The 13,758-nt window shown below is 40.6% G+C and overlaps 1 protein-coding gene across 3 annotated transcripts in view; it reads left to right on the top strand.

Annotated features, from left to right (window-relative positions):
* Positions 1-13,758, top strand: part of ryr3 (ryanodine receptor 3) — a 150,446-nt gene that overhangs the window by 76,427 nt on the left and 60,261 nt on the right. For all 3 annotated transcript variants that reach the window (XM_069161764.1, XM_069161765.1, XM_069161766.1), the window contains 23 exons: positions 1,614-1,716; positions 2,243-2,363; positions 3,104-3,273; positions 4,535-4,755; positions 5,576-5,666; positions 6,239-6,379; positions 6,878-7,041; positions 7,254-7,332; positions 7,513-7,602; positions 8,143-8,286; positions 9,287-9,349; positions 9,450-9,525; positions 9,650-9,773; positions 10,051-10,166; positions 10,269-10,336; positions 10,430-10,551; positions 10,762-10,811; positions 10,902-10,962; positions 11,083-11,321; positions 11,877-11,958; positions 12,476-12,606; positions 12,763-12,881; positions 13,430-13,628. In XM_069161764.1, the coding sequence (XP_069017865.1) occupies positions 1,614-1,716; positions 2,243-2,363; positions 3,104-3,273; positions 4,535-4,755; positions 5,576-5,666; positions 6,239-6,379; positions 6,878-7,041; positions 7,254-7,332; positions 7,513-7,602; positions 8,143-8,286; positions 9,287-9,349; positions 9,450-9,525; positions 9,650-9,773; positions 10,051-10,166; positions 10,269-10,336; positions 10,430-10,551; positions 10,762-10,811; positions 10,902-10,962; positions 11,083-11,321; positions 11,877-11,958; positions 12,476-12,606; positions 12,763-12,881; positions 13,430-13,628 (2,774 nt within the window). The remainder of the gene's footprint in view (positions 1-1,613; positions 1,717-2,242; positions 2,364-3,103; positions 3,274-4,534; positions 4,756-5,575; positions 5,667-6,238; positions 6,380-6,877; positions 7,042-7,253; positions 7,333-7,512; positions 7,603-8,142; positions 8,287-9,286; positions 9,350-9,449; positions 9,526-9,649; positions 9,774-10,050; positions 10,167-10,268; positions 10,337-10,429; positions 10,552-10,761; positions 10,812-10,901; positions 10,963-11,082; positions 11,322-11,876; positions 11,959-12,475; positions 12,607-12,762; positions 12,882-13,429; positions 13,629-13,758) is intronic.

The raw sequence follows: 13,758 nt of genomic DNA on the forward strand, positions 1-13,758 counted from the left end.
TGTCTTTGTGTGAATTGTTACTTTAATGACATTTCCCTGTGTGTCTGAGCTTCGCTAAACCAACATTATTCTTAGGTGTTACACACTTTAATAGAGACATATATTTTATGTTGTTCAGTCAAATTAGTGGGAAGATATTAAAGTTTATTAAGGAAAACGAGGTTGCTCTTAGTCTGAATGTCGACTTTTAGCTGCATATTAAAATGCTAATTAAAAAATAACTTGCCAAACCAGGAAAAGTCAAGTCTGTGATGACCATTGACAATATATATAAGTTGATGCAGCTTCTGGGTCGGAAAAAAAGAGGCTAATGTGAAAGTGCCTTAAACTGCACTACCACCAAGGGCCACTAGGGGTTGGTTCCAAAAAGCCTCTAACTCCATAGACTCCCATTCAACTTCTCTTATGAAATATAAAGTCAATATTTTTTCCCCACGGGTCATTATGGTGCAATTTCATAAAGTCACTCATTGTTATTAGTTTTCTGGCGATCCATCTGAAACTAATTCCACCATTTATTAGATATTAGGCTTCAGAAAGTTGTATGTGTCTGTTCAATTGACAGCCCTGCGGTTTAGTCAGGTTTCTGCTGTAGGTGGGGCGGGGCTTAGTGTCCTCTGTTTCCCAATCAGATTCATTGCTCAACTCCCCATGAGCGCGTCCAAATATGGTCACTTCTGGCTTCAAAATACCAAGATGGCAACGGGCAAAAATCCAAACCTCAGGCTTCATAAAACCACCAGTGGTTGACATCACTGTTGGTTGCCGCTTGGTGATGAGATGGACTTGATTTACTCTTTATTCAACCACTTCATGTCAAATATGAAGCACTGTTCCATAGATGGTAGCATCGTTTTTAAGACACATAAAATCTATTTAGTTTTAACTAATGGTTTTTCCAGCATGTTTTTAAATTAAGCGGGAACTTAAAAATGCAATGATGGATACAATGCAAAACAAGTCAAACTTTTCCAATATTGAGTTCTTAAATAAAAATGTTGAATGTTTGTTTTATTCCGTGAAATTAAAGATCAACTTGTTTTATTTAAAAAAATTTTTAGAGTTAACTCATTTTTGTTTCAAGGTACAATATAAGTTGAACTACTAATGCAACTGACAATTATTTGTTAAAGCAAGCCTTGAATAACAGAATCTGATATATTGTGAAACATTAACTGGAACATACGAGCATCATGCGGAGGTGCTCGTCTCTTTAGAGGGTGAAGAGAAAGCAATATATCAGCGTTGACATTGATCGAAGGTGCAGCTGGTGTGCAGGAAATATTTGTCCCCTCCTGCTCACATCAGTATGCAGTCACGCTGTAAACACACTGGCGGAATTTTAATGTTGAAAGTTGTTATTGCAAGAAGTGAGGAGAGGGATTTGGAAGCTGTTCAAAATCAATAAGTAAAATAGCGGCCTGTGAGGAGATCATGTATTGTATAAATAAACGCTGTTATAAATGCTCACAGAATTGTCCATCTGTTGCTCATTTAATTCTTAAATAACCTCGTTGAATTCAGTCTGCAACTTCCAAGAAGGTTTTCGGTATTCAAAAGAAAAACATGTTATTACCTTCACAGTCTTCATGTTTGCGTCCCGTGTGTTTCAGGTCTGGTGAGGAGGGAGGAGAAGTGATTCACATGGGCAACGCCATCATGTCCTTCTACTCGGCTCTCATTGACCTGCTGGGACGCTGCGCCCCCGAGATGCATGTGAGGCTCTGAACACGAGGCTGAGCTGAGGAAAGACACTCCGTAGAGTGAGGCGTGAACTGCAGTGTGGAGGGCACACTCGACTTGAATACCATTAGATTCTTAAAAAAAGAACACATACAAATGAGTAGAATTGCCAGCACCATCCTCGTGATGATTTTTAACATTAGCTTTATTTAGACAACTGTAGTTTTCATATTTATTCACACACTGTTCACACACTGTAAATAAATAAAGTAAAGCAATCCATATTTTGCTTTGGTGAAACAGCTTCCGCTTTCTAAAGCATAAACCATATTCAACTTGACTATTTCAGCTACTCTTATATGCTTTTAAATGTATATTTTATTCATATTTTCTCCTAAATATCGATCAAATTTAGCAGTTATCACGTTAACCTTTTGTTAATTTTCCATCTTGAATGTATTGCCCTGTATGAGCCCTTCTTCATTTTTTGCTAAAGGGATCAATATGACGTAGAGATTTTATTTTTATGTTTAACTGTACATCTCTGCATCTCTTCCAGCTCATCAACGCAGGTAAAGGTGAGGCGCTGCGCATCAGAGCCATCCTGCGCTCTCTGGTTCCCACTACAGACCTGGTGGGCATCATCAGCATCACCCTCAAAACGCCTGTGGCTAATAAAGGTATGCTGGTCTTCTGTGGCTGTTGTTTATTTGTTTGTTTGCTACATGATATCTTTCAGTTGCTGGCAGTTTAAAAGCAGCAGATAAATGGAAAAGTTAAAGCAGGTGGCAGCCAACAAGTGAGATAAAAAACAGTGTTTGGTCTGGATTGAACGCTGAAGCTACAGCGGTCTGATAAAACATTTGAATTTATACTTTGTATACAAACACGAGCTTCAGTATATTGGAGTCCATTTTTCCTGCTTGCTGCTGAAGTAAAACTAATAAAAAGTAGATTTTGGCTCGTATAGCATGTCTGCACTTCCAGAATCATCTCAGCTCTGCCAACTGGGGGTATATCATTGTAAATGGCTGTGTGCCCACCAGCAGGCATGAATCTATTCCCTTCTATCTGTCTCTACTGTCTCTATTGTGGAAGGAGAATCATGCCTGCAGTGCAATTCTTTTGGTCATAAGTCATGTATCATTCAATACTTGTGTTACTTCAGATAACTTCTAATTCCCTTCATCCCTTGTTCTTTTCTTCTTTTTGAATTCACTCTCTTTTAAAGCTATACTTTCTTCTACTTCTCCTAAACTAGATTTTTAAGATAAAATATTCAATTAAATTATCTGAAATGCTGGGAAAAGACTAAACAGCACACTGGTTATTTCTGTTTAATCTCAAAGTGTGTTTCCTTGTACGATTTTCACATAAACCTAAATCTTTTTTTGTGTTTTAAAATACATTTGACCTTCAGATGGCACAGTGACAGAACCCGACATGTCCGCTTGCTTCTGTCCGGACCACAAGGCCCCCATAGTGCTCTTCCTGGACCGAGTGTACGGCATCGAGGACCAGAGCTTCCTGCTCCAGATGTTGGAAGTCGGCTTCCTGCCTGACCTCCGAGCCTCGGCGTCACTGGACACAGTGAGTCCTAAAGACTTTTCACCACATATCTTTTTGCCTTCACATTCCCATTGTGTTAATCACCACCTTCTAAAACATGTATGTCTTTGTTTTTTAGTTGTTTTTTTTAGCCTGTAGTTGCACTGAGTAGAATCTCTGTCTGCCATCTGAAGTAATATCACATCTTTACCATCTGCGCTATTTCTGCTCCTATCACATCTCTATCGGAAATTATACATTTAGTAATCATTTCAATGCACACAGTCATGCTGAATCTCTAGTTTGCTCATCAAGTGTGTGGAAAAGGCAAACAAGCTTAGCAAAAATAAACAATCAAATAAAAACAAAGCCTTGCTGTGAATTTTTAGAAACATTAAGTTAACTATTGGTGCAGTGATCGGGTAACAAACATTAAACATCTGCTCATCCTAATGGAGCAGAATAATATGATTCTGTATTTAGGGGTAAAATACTTTCTACAGGGACAATGTGAATGTCACCATTGGGGCTTCTCCCTGAGAGTTGACGAGTCGGTTGGAAACTGAGATTCTTCAAGTCGAGCAATTGGAAAGGAACATAGGGCGGCCAGGGCGGAGCCAGCACACCACACACAGGTTAAGGTTCTGATTGGTGGGCGAGGACCCGGTTACACTAGACAGCGGCCGGCCTACACGCCCACCCCGATGCCAAGTTTGTCTGCCCTCAGAGCAGACCACTGGGTCTGTGTGGGTGAAAAGGAGTTGTTGGGGGACACAAGGTCGTCGGTTCGGAAGTGAAGCTCAGCCGAGGATGTTTTTTTCTCACCATGCCAGTCTCTCCAAGTGAAAGTCTGCTTGGGTGTAGACGAGGGCAGATGTTTCGGGCCATTTTACTGATTTTAACGGAGATTGATTTTCTGCCAACAACTAATCAAATAGTCCTGTAATTGTTTCAGCCCTTTTTTGATATAAGGAATTGTTTGCTTTTGGCAAGTTCATTTGCATAGAGTTAAACAACACCATCACAAATAGCACCTGTCTCCCATAAAAGTCAAATTAACATGAAATTACAAAAGCAAATCATGTCCACTCAGTGCCGCCTTATTCAAACTTTGGTTTTAATGAGTAAAAATATTCCCATCTGTAACATCAGTCGTTGATCACCACCTTTTTTCTGTTAGAGAATCAGATCATGTTTGCTTTTAGGAGGAACTTGTAATCACTGCAACCTGTTTATCTTCACACGTGGGGACTGTACTGCGCCTGTCATCCTTCAGCTGCATGTATTGTTCTCCGTCCCACAGGAGGTGCTGAGCACCACGGAGACGGCGCTGGCCATGAACAGGTACATCGGCTCGGCGCTGCTGCCGCTGCTGACCCGCTGCGCCCACCTCTTCGCCAACACGGAGCACTACGTGCAGCTGGTCGACTCCACGCTGCAGACCATCTACCGGCTGTCCAAAGGCCGCTCGCTCACCAAAGCCCAGAGGGACTCCATCGAGGAATGTCTGCTGGCTATCTGCAAGTAAGGAAGCTTTGTTCACACTCAGCTGGGTGAAAAGCATTAAAGGTCAGCTGGACATTTTCAGAGGCTGCGTGATAATATTTTTCAAACAATCGAGCCGTGAAATGGCTTGTCGCAGGCACTAGTTAAAAAAAAAAGAAAAGAAATTGCACTGGTTAAAACATTAAGGTCTGCTCTGTAAAAAGAAAAAAAAAATACATATTTTAACCAGGCTTTTGTGTACTTTTCAACCAAAACATACACGTGATATACATATACATAAAACATAATACACCATTTTTGGGTTTTGGTACCTGGTAATAGTGAAAGCAGCTAGCTTTTGGAATTTACTTCATTTATTATTTCAGGTTTATATATTTTGCCCATTAAGTACGCGTGTATATGTTGTACTTTAATTAATGCAACATTATTTATATTAACGGCCTATTTACTATTACAAAATGATTGTACTTATAATTAAGGTTTTTAACAACATTACAATTGGTTGCTATTTTTACTCTCTTTCACGGTTTGCCATTCATTTACCCAGAATCATGCAGTATGTTGCATACAATAAGTGAACTTACTGAAAGTTTTCTTTCACAAAGTTGCACCTGGCATTTCACATCTAAGTTTTTTTAATTCTTGGATTTGAGCATATTTACATTTTCTTCAGGTGCTTGACTCAGTTTAATTGCACAAGAGAGAATAATATTGCAGTGCAGTATAATGCTGAAAGACACCTCTGTTAAATCTGCATTTATTTTCCCCTTTTAGGATGTCCTCAGAGTCCACCCACATCTTTGTTTGAAGAAAATGTAACTCTGTTCTTATTCCACAGGTATATTCGTCCCTCTATGATGCAGCAGCTGCTCAGACGTCTGGTGTTCGACGTTCCTATGCTCACCGAATACTGCAATATACCGCTGAAGGTGAGACACGGAACCGTTTTCTGGTCAATGATGTGTTTGGTTTATGAGCTGAAAGATTTATTGGATAATTATAACAAGCGATCACGGGCCTGTAATACTTCACAACCCATTCATCTTCCTCACTTCCCGTGTGATGAACAAGAAGATCTCTTTCCCCATTTCTTACATTTAGCAGCAAGCATTTTAGCTTTTCTATAAACCTCTTTTAGAAGCATATCCCATTGTGTGACCTCTGGTTTTGCTTCTTTTGTCTAATTGTTACAACTTACCCCGCTAGTTGAGAAGGTTGTAACAAAGGAACTCCGTGTATTTCACATCAACTCGCGAGGTTTGTGATATTCTTACAGAGGCTTGAGTTTCTGCCAATTGTTGCACACAAATGAGTGTAGTTTGTATAAAAGTTTAGATAAGTAACAGGTCCTGAAGCAAAATGTGTTACAACCATACCCGGTCTCCCCCTCATGTACAATCCAATGTTTTCGTTCAATGGGACAGTGAAAACGTTAATAATTGTCCTTTATCGTCTTGTCACTGCAGCATTAAGTTTTAACCTGAATCCTTTTGATTTCTAGCTGCTAACCAACCACTATGAGCAGAACTGGAAATACTACTGTCTGCCGTCAGGGATGGGCATCTTCGGCACAGCCTCCGAGGAGGAGCTCCTTCTCACCAAGAAACTCTTCTGGGGGATCTTTGACTCACTCTCTCAGAAGGTACAACCAGAACTCATGTCGCAAACATTATTTAACATTAGCTAACAGTGAGTACTCATACCTGTAGAGAGCAGTAATACTCTGAAGTTTCAAGAGACAGATGAACATTTCCCTGATATACCTTCTTGTAATGTTTGGTAGTCTAGTGGTGTTCCCTCTCATGAAGCTCTCCTCTGTTTACTTCTGTTTTTTTTCAAAGATATCTTGAGTTTTTCAATACTTGTGTGTGGCTCTCCAGAGAGAAAACTTCTTGGTAGTCGAAGGCAGTGAAGTGAAAGTTCAGTGAAGTGCTTGTGAGCGGTGCAGCTGAAGCAAAGCCAAAACATATGAATCATTTATCAGTCTGTGACAGGCCGTTACTCGCTGCAGAGTTTCCCAGTGTTTGAGCTTTCAGTTTCACTGCTTTTTCTCTTCCGGCCGTTATACGCAGACGTGCCCTCAAAAACATATCAGAAAAAACAACCTCCTCCCTCTCTTCTGTATGTTCCTCTTGTGTAGAAGTATGATGCTAAACTTTTCGAAATGGCCAAGTCGTGCCTGTGTGCCATCGCGGGAGCGCTGCCTCCGGACTTCGTGGATGCCAGTTTAGGGGCAACGCTGGAGAAACAGGCTTCAGTGGATGCGCAGGGAAACTTTGACCCCAAACCCATCAATACTGCCAAGTAAGTGGTCTGGAAATGCTCTCACTTACTTTCTTAGAGAAAAGGAGACTTAAAAGTACAATGATGAAATTAATCTTTTTTTAAAAGCTGTTTTTTTTCTGGCATGTTTATTGTCAAAAAAAAATCTAAAGAAAGCTTTTACCTGCTCAATGTTCAAGTAAAAATGACTTTGAAAGACTCCTAAATATTTAAACATGAGCTCTACTTTCCAGCATCTCCCTTCCTGAAAAACTTGACTACATTGCCCATAAATATGCAGAGCATTCCCATGACAAGTGGTCCTCAGAGAAGGTTAGTCCAAGTGTTTCCCTCACACATTTAATTTATGGCATTTCTCCTGTACCGTAGAGACGCATGGAAAGGTCAGCGCAAAATGCAAATTAATGCTAACTTTGTTTACATTTTTATGGTACAAAAACACAGCGGATTTGTTAGACCTGAATGTACAACCGTAATAAACTGCCGTTGCAGATGTCGGCAGGCTGGAAACATGGAGACAGTGTGGATGAGCATGCCAAAACCCATCCGCTGCTGAAGCCATACAAAGCTTTGAGTGAGAAGGTACATACACACAGCTGCTGCTAGGAAGCTAGTTAATAATCTAACCGCTAAACTTTAACGGGTAGATGTGGGGTTTTTATTTAAAAATATATTAACCTCAGTCCAAAGCAGAAATGTTTGGAAGACGAGATATTTGGTATTTTGGTATTTGTATGGCATTTTTTTAGGTGTTTGCTAACTTGAAAACTTGATTAGCAAGGCAGGAACATTTTAAAATTCTAGCATAAAAAAAATGTTCATGCCACTTTTCAATGAATAAAGTAAAATTTAATTAGGATCATAATTTAAAACGGATCATTCTTCAGAAAAAAAGCTTGTTGTATAAATGTTTTCACCTGTGTTGAAGTGTGATGGCCAGTAGGGACACCGCTTTTGGTTTAACAGTTTATTGTCTGAGAATAAGAGGGTCCAACTTTTGTGTGCGTGTGTGTGTGTGCGTGTGTGTGTGTGTGTGTGTGTGTGTGTGTGTGTGTGTGTGTGTGTGCGTGTGTGTGTGTGCGTGTGCGTGTGTGTGTGTGTGTGTGTGTGTTCAATCTGTAGGAGAGAGAAACGTACCGCTGGCCAGTAAAGGAGTCCCTGAAGAGCATGTTGACGATGGACTGGAACATCGAGAGGACCAAGGAGGGAGAAGCCATGTTCCAACAACGAGAGAGCGAAAAGCAACGAAAGATCTCAGAGTCTCAGGTAACATCTTTATTTACACTATGATCCACTTTGATGTGATCAAACTTTTCACAGTTAGACAGTATAATTGTCAGAAATGTCTTCTCTCCTTATTTTCTCTTCGGTGTTTTAATGTGAAGATTCCCACTGTTCAGCAGAGATGATTTATCACGGGGGTCCATTAAAGAAAGTAAATGGGAGGAACGCTCTCTTGTCATGGAAGAATAATAAACACGAAGCAATAAAGCTAATGACTTGTATCAATAATGGCATCGCATTATTTTCAAGCGTCATTCATCATAGAAATGCAAGTTTTTTTTTAACAGATGAGATTCGAGATGAGAGTCGTCTAGGGCTGAAAAGTATCTGCTGCGCTTTCTACACAAGTGATAAATCAAAATGTGTTTGTCAGCACTGTGGACGCTCAAAAGATTGGCCGTGGTCAAATGTGACATGTCCCGTCTCGCCTTCACAATTTCACTTAAAAGTAACGAATCTCTGCGATAATTTCACTATGTTTTTTGAAACATATGTAAAGTGAATCTACTGCAGATAAGATAGTTATGCTACAGTAAAACCTTGTTTCCAAAATAGTGTGTTATTGCACTTAATTCTTCACCCGTCAGTGGTTTTATTATAATGGCTGATCGGTGCATCTCTTGACAAAAAAGTGAGATGTGTACATCCGCGTCATCTGTACACCATGAACATGCAGATGACTTTGAATCAGCTTAGTGATAACTATGTGAGGTACAATGGAAAGGCACTCATGTGATTTTGTGTAGCTGGTGACTGTCAAGAGTTCATACCAACCACTGAATTGCCAAACCAGAATTATGAAACACATCCCGTTCTGTACACTGGAGGATTTTTGTCGTTTTTCTGTTGTGTATTAGTTGGAAAAAGGTACTAAACTACACATTGACTTGACGGCGAAATATTGTGGAAGGATGCTTTTATCTTTTCTGATATTCAAGTGTGTCTCTTTGTTTGCTTGCTTTCCCTCGATTTGACTCTGTAGGTTAATGGATTCTCTCCGACTCCAATGGACCTGCACAATGTCACTTTGTCTAGAGAGTTACAGGTTGGTTGTCACTCGACTCAGAACTATTGTTGCAGCATTTCCTCCAATCTGATTAAAAAAAAAAAGACAGAAACATATAGTGTTGTTCCTGTATCTGCAGGGCATGGTGGAGGTGGTTGCAGAAAATTATCACAACATCTGGGCCAAGAAGAAGAAGTCTGAACTCGTTAGCAAAGGTGAGCCGGTTAAGATTAAACACACTTCAATGATTTGAATTGAGGTAATTCTGACCACTAATTTGTCTTAAAAAAAAACAAAAAAACACTTGAATTGACATCAGAATTTGATTTGACCGACCAGGAGGAGGGACCCACCCGCTGCTGGTTCCCTATGACACCCTGACTGCTAAAGAGAAGTACAGAGACAGAGAGAAGGCCCAGGATCTCTTCAAGTTCTTGCAGATTAGCGGCTATGTTATCACGAGGTTAGCCTCTTCACGCTCACATTTTTTTTATTCGCTTAAATAAGAAGCTGAAATTAGCAACATAATGTCTCAATCTTTAGTAGTTTCAACACAAGAGAAACTTAAACTTACAGTGACTTCACCTCTCCATTAGGCTGTCCTCCTCTAATTCAAAATCCCTTCCACCCCTGCTGTTGATACAAATAATCTTTCTATTATGCTGATAAGCTTTCCTTTTGTTAAAAGGATTGAGTAAGTCATCTGAGCAGTCGTGACCTCTGACCTTTCCGTCTCACAGAGGTCTGAAGGACATAGAGCAGGACTCATCCTCCATGGAAAAGCGTTTCGCCTATAAGTTCCTCAAGAGGCTGCTGAAGTACGTCGACTCTGCGCAGGAGTTCATAGCTCATCTCGGTGAGTGTGTCGCATTTAGAAACACTGATGCTGTCTTAAAGCATCTCTGTAAGTACTAAATGAACTGGCTGACCTTGCCACTCAACACTATCATGAATTCAGAGGCCATGGCCACCAGTGGGAAGACAGACAAATCTCCTCATGACCAGGAAATCAAGTTCTTCGCCAAGGTGAGGAACACTTTTGGCACCCGAGTGACTCGTGTGCTGTTGTTTTGATCTTTAAAAAGGCTTTTTAATAAAGTTTTTACTTCTTCTCTGCAGGTGCTGCTTCCTCTGTCTGATCAAACCTTTAAGAACCAATGCCTCTACTTCCTGTCGACGCCCAGCAAGAACCTGAGCAGCTGTGGCTGTGCCTCCAACAAAGAGAAGGAGATGATCACCAGGTACTGTGTAGAAGAAATGCATCATCTAATCAGCTTTCTCACTGTCAGGTTTTCTCGCTTTGTGTTTTACTATCTAAATGAAAACGTGCATGAAAACAATTCCAATTCCATATTTTTTATGAAAAACCTTTTTTTCTTATTTCCTTCCACTGAGTTGCTTTCCTCACAAGCCCGTCTTCAATTCTGTCCTTGCCTCCTTTCTTTTTCCAGCCTGTTCTGTAAGCTGGCAGCTCTTGTCAGACACAGGATTTCTCTCTTTGGTAAGGTTGGCATTGCCTCTGTCCGTGTGCTCGTGTGCCTGTTTTGCTTTGAATCCCTTCCAATATCTATAGTAAATGTCTCTGTCACAGGAAGTGATTCGGCGATGATGGTGAGCTGCCTGCACATCCTCGCTCACTCACTCGACACCAGGTAAGTACACAGGATTTTCTGAAAATAAGCTGAAGGAAAAAGGGGCAAATTGAACGCTAGAAAACTACTTGCAAATATTATTTTACATGCGCACTAGCTCTCGCCTTCCTCCCCTCTCAGAACAGTGATGAAGTCCGGCTCGGAGCTGGTCAAAGCCGGGGTCAGGACTTTCTTTGAGAGCGCAGCCGAGGATCTGGAGAAGCTGCTGGAGATGCTGAAACTGGGAAAGTTCATGCAGTCCCGCGCTCAGATGAAGAGCGTCACCCAGAGCATCAACTACGTGACGGTGGCGCTGCTGCCCATCCTCTCCGCCCTCTTTGAACACATCAGAACATACGAGTTTGCAATGGACCTGCTTCGTGAGTTCCTGTTTTAATTCTCAGCTTTTTCTGTTTTTTTATTGTATAAGAGAAGAGACTGGAGCACTAGCGGCAACAGCTACATTTATTTATACTGAGAGTGAATTTGATATATGTCTGAGCTTATATTTCCAATGTTCCCAAAACAAATAGGGCCTCAACCTCCTCGTATAAAGAAGCTCTGAAAATGAGTTTTTCTGCTCCTGGTCTCAGATACGCATTCTGATCAGCAACAATTCTTTTCCTTTAGTCTTGCCATGTTAACTCAACATAGTCACCCAGGAGAAAAGATAATAAATAATAAGATAAAATAGACTGAAATGCAATAAAATTTGGTGTGATGTTGAATTAAGGACACTTCAAGTCCATTACACAGTCCAAGAGTAGAAATCTTAAAGAAACACCTTGTCTTTCATACACTTGCCGTCTTTACCAGCTCATTATGCTCGCAATTTCTGCACTTACACGGTACATATTCACCGTTTTTAGTCACGATATTTTGTTTTTAATGTGACTTTCATCTTCTACTTGACGATTTGTTGTTGTTTATTTCAGTGGATGATGTGCAGCTGTCCTGCTACCGAATCCTGACGTGTTTCTACTCTTTGGGGACGGGAAAGAATGTCTTTGTGGAGCGGTAGGAGGCCGAACATTTTTAAATTAGTGAAATAACAAGGCATAATCTGAATTAAGCTTGTCACAGTTAATTAGGATACGGCAGTTTAGCTTTTTCATTACCTTATGTTTATGTTTGTGACAAATACACTCAGGACTTATAATAATAAATGATTGTTTCTGATGTACTTAAGTAAAAGGTGTAATATAATTTGCGTGCCGCAGTTTATGTGCTACAAAATGAAGGCGGAAATTTAAGAAACTTTCCTACTTTTCCTATAAATATTTCAAGGGCTGTAAAATATTTTTCACTAAAGCCACAGTTATTGTTCCCTGACTGGTTGTTACGTGGCTGTAAAACCTCTCAAAAAGGCTGTGAATGAAAAATGTCTACATCTTTCAAGCTAATAAACAGTGAAAAAATGTGACCACAACATGGCACCCTGGAAAAAGAACCTTTTTCCAAACAGAAGAACTAAGTGTTTTAAAACTTTTGGTTTGCTCATTTTCATTGTATGAATCGACATGTTGATTTACAGGCATCTGCCTGCGCTGGGGGAGAGCCTGGCGACGCTGGTGGCAGCCATGCCTGTAGCGTTCCTGGAGCCTCATCTAAACGCCCACAACCCACTCTCCGTCTTCAACACCAAGACCCCTCGAGAGCGAGCCAGTCAGTGTCCACCTGATCCTCCTTTTAAATTCGATCGTCACATGCACATTCATTTCTGCCATCTTCTGTTATTGCCCCCTTTATAGGATCCACATTGTTTTCAGAAACGGTCTTTCTCGTTTCCTCACAGTGGCTGATATTTTTTTTTCTTTGCAGTCCTGAGTATGCCCGACACCGTGGAGGAGATGTGTCCGGAGATGCCTCGTCTCGACAGGCTGCTGAAAGATGTCAGCGATGTCTCTGAGTCTGGTGCTCGCTACAGTGACATGCCTCAGGTCAGAGGGGCTGATGGGATATTTCAGCTCTCTTTTGACATGTTTGGTCCGACAGCTAAAAGCTCACCATTGTACTTGCTTTTAAATTGCATCATTGGAAGTGTAAGATACATTGTGAAACATACAAGGGATAAAAAGTCAGGATATCTCATGTTCAATTAATTTTGACCTTTGCTCCACTTAAAATAGTACAATAATAAATCACCAGGAAACACGTTTTTATGAAGCGGGTACTTCATGGACTATTAGTGTAATCTTAAAAACATCATTGAAGAGGATACGGTTTTCATCTTTGCAGTTTTGCAGTGCACCTAATGTTATTTTACAATCCATTCTAAATGATATAAAAAATTTGAAATCAAACACAATCTTTCATTTAAAAATTATATTAAAAGCCTTTTAACACAATGGGGCCTAAGTCTGATGTTTTGCAACCATAAAATGAATCATTGCTAGAAGCTGTGGATTAATAATATCACATATAAGTTTTGGTGCAAAGTGTAACATGATCTGACTGAGACGTTTAACCTTCGTCCCGTTTCCTGCAGGTCATCGAGGTGATCCTCCCCATGCTGTGTAACTATCTGTCCAACTGGTGGGAGAAAGGTCCGGAGAACTCCCTCTCAGATGCCCAGTGCTGCACCATGGTGACCTCTGAGCACCACAGCATCATTCTGGGAAACATCCTCAGGATCCTCAACAACAACCTGGGCATTGATGACGCCCCCTGGATGAAGAGGATCGCAGGTAAGTGTCTGCCTCAAGGATGTTGGAGAAAACAATAAACGTGATCAGAAAAGATTCCCGCTGTTCAGATTGGGTCGTTTTCAGAGATTGTGGTAAGTTTTTTTGAGGGTGTTGTATAGTTTTAGATCGG

This window comes from Embiotoca jacksoni, unplaced genomic scaffold (assembly GCF_022577435.1).
Source record: "Embiotoca jacksoni isolate LCO1_2020_lvr unplaced genomic scaffold, fEmbJac1.0.p SCAF_29, whole genome shotgun sequence".
Taxonomy (NCBI): Eukaryota; Metazoa; Chordata; class Actinopteri; family Embiotocidae; genus Embiotoca; species Embiotoca jacksoni.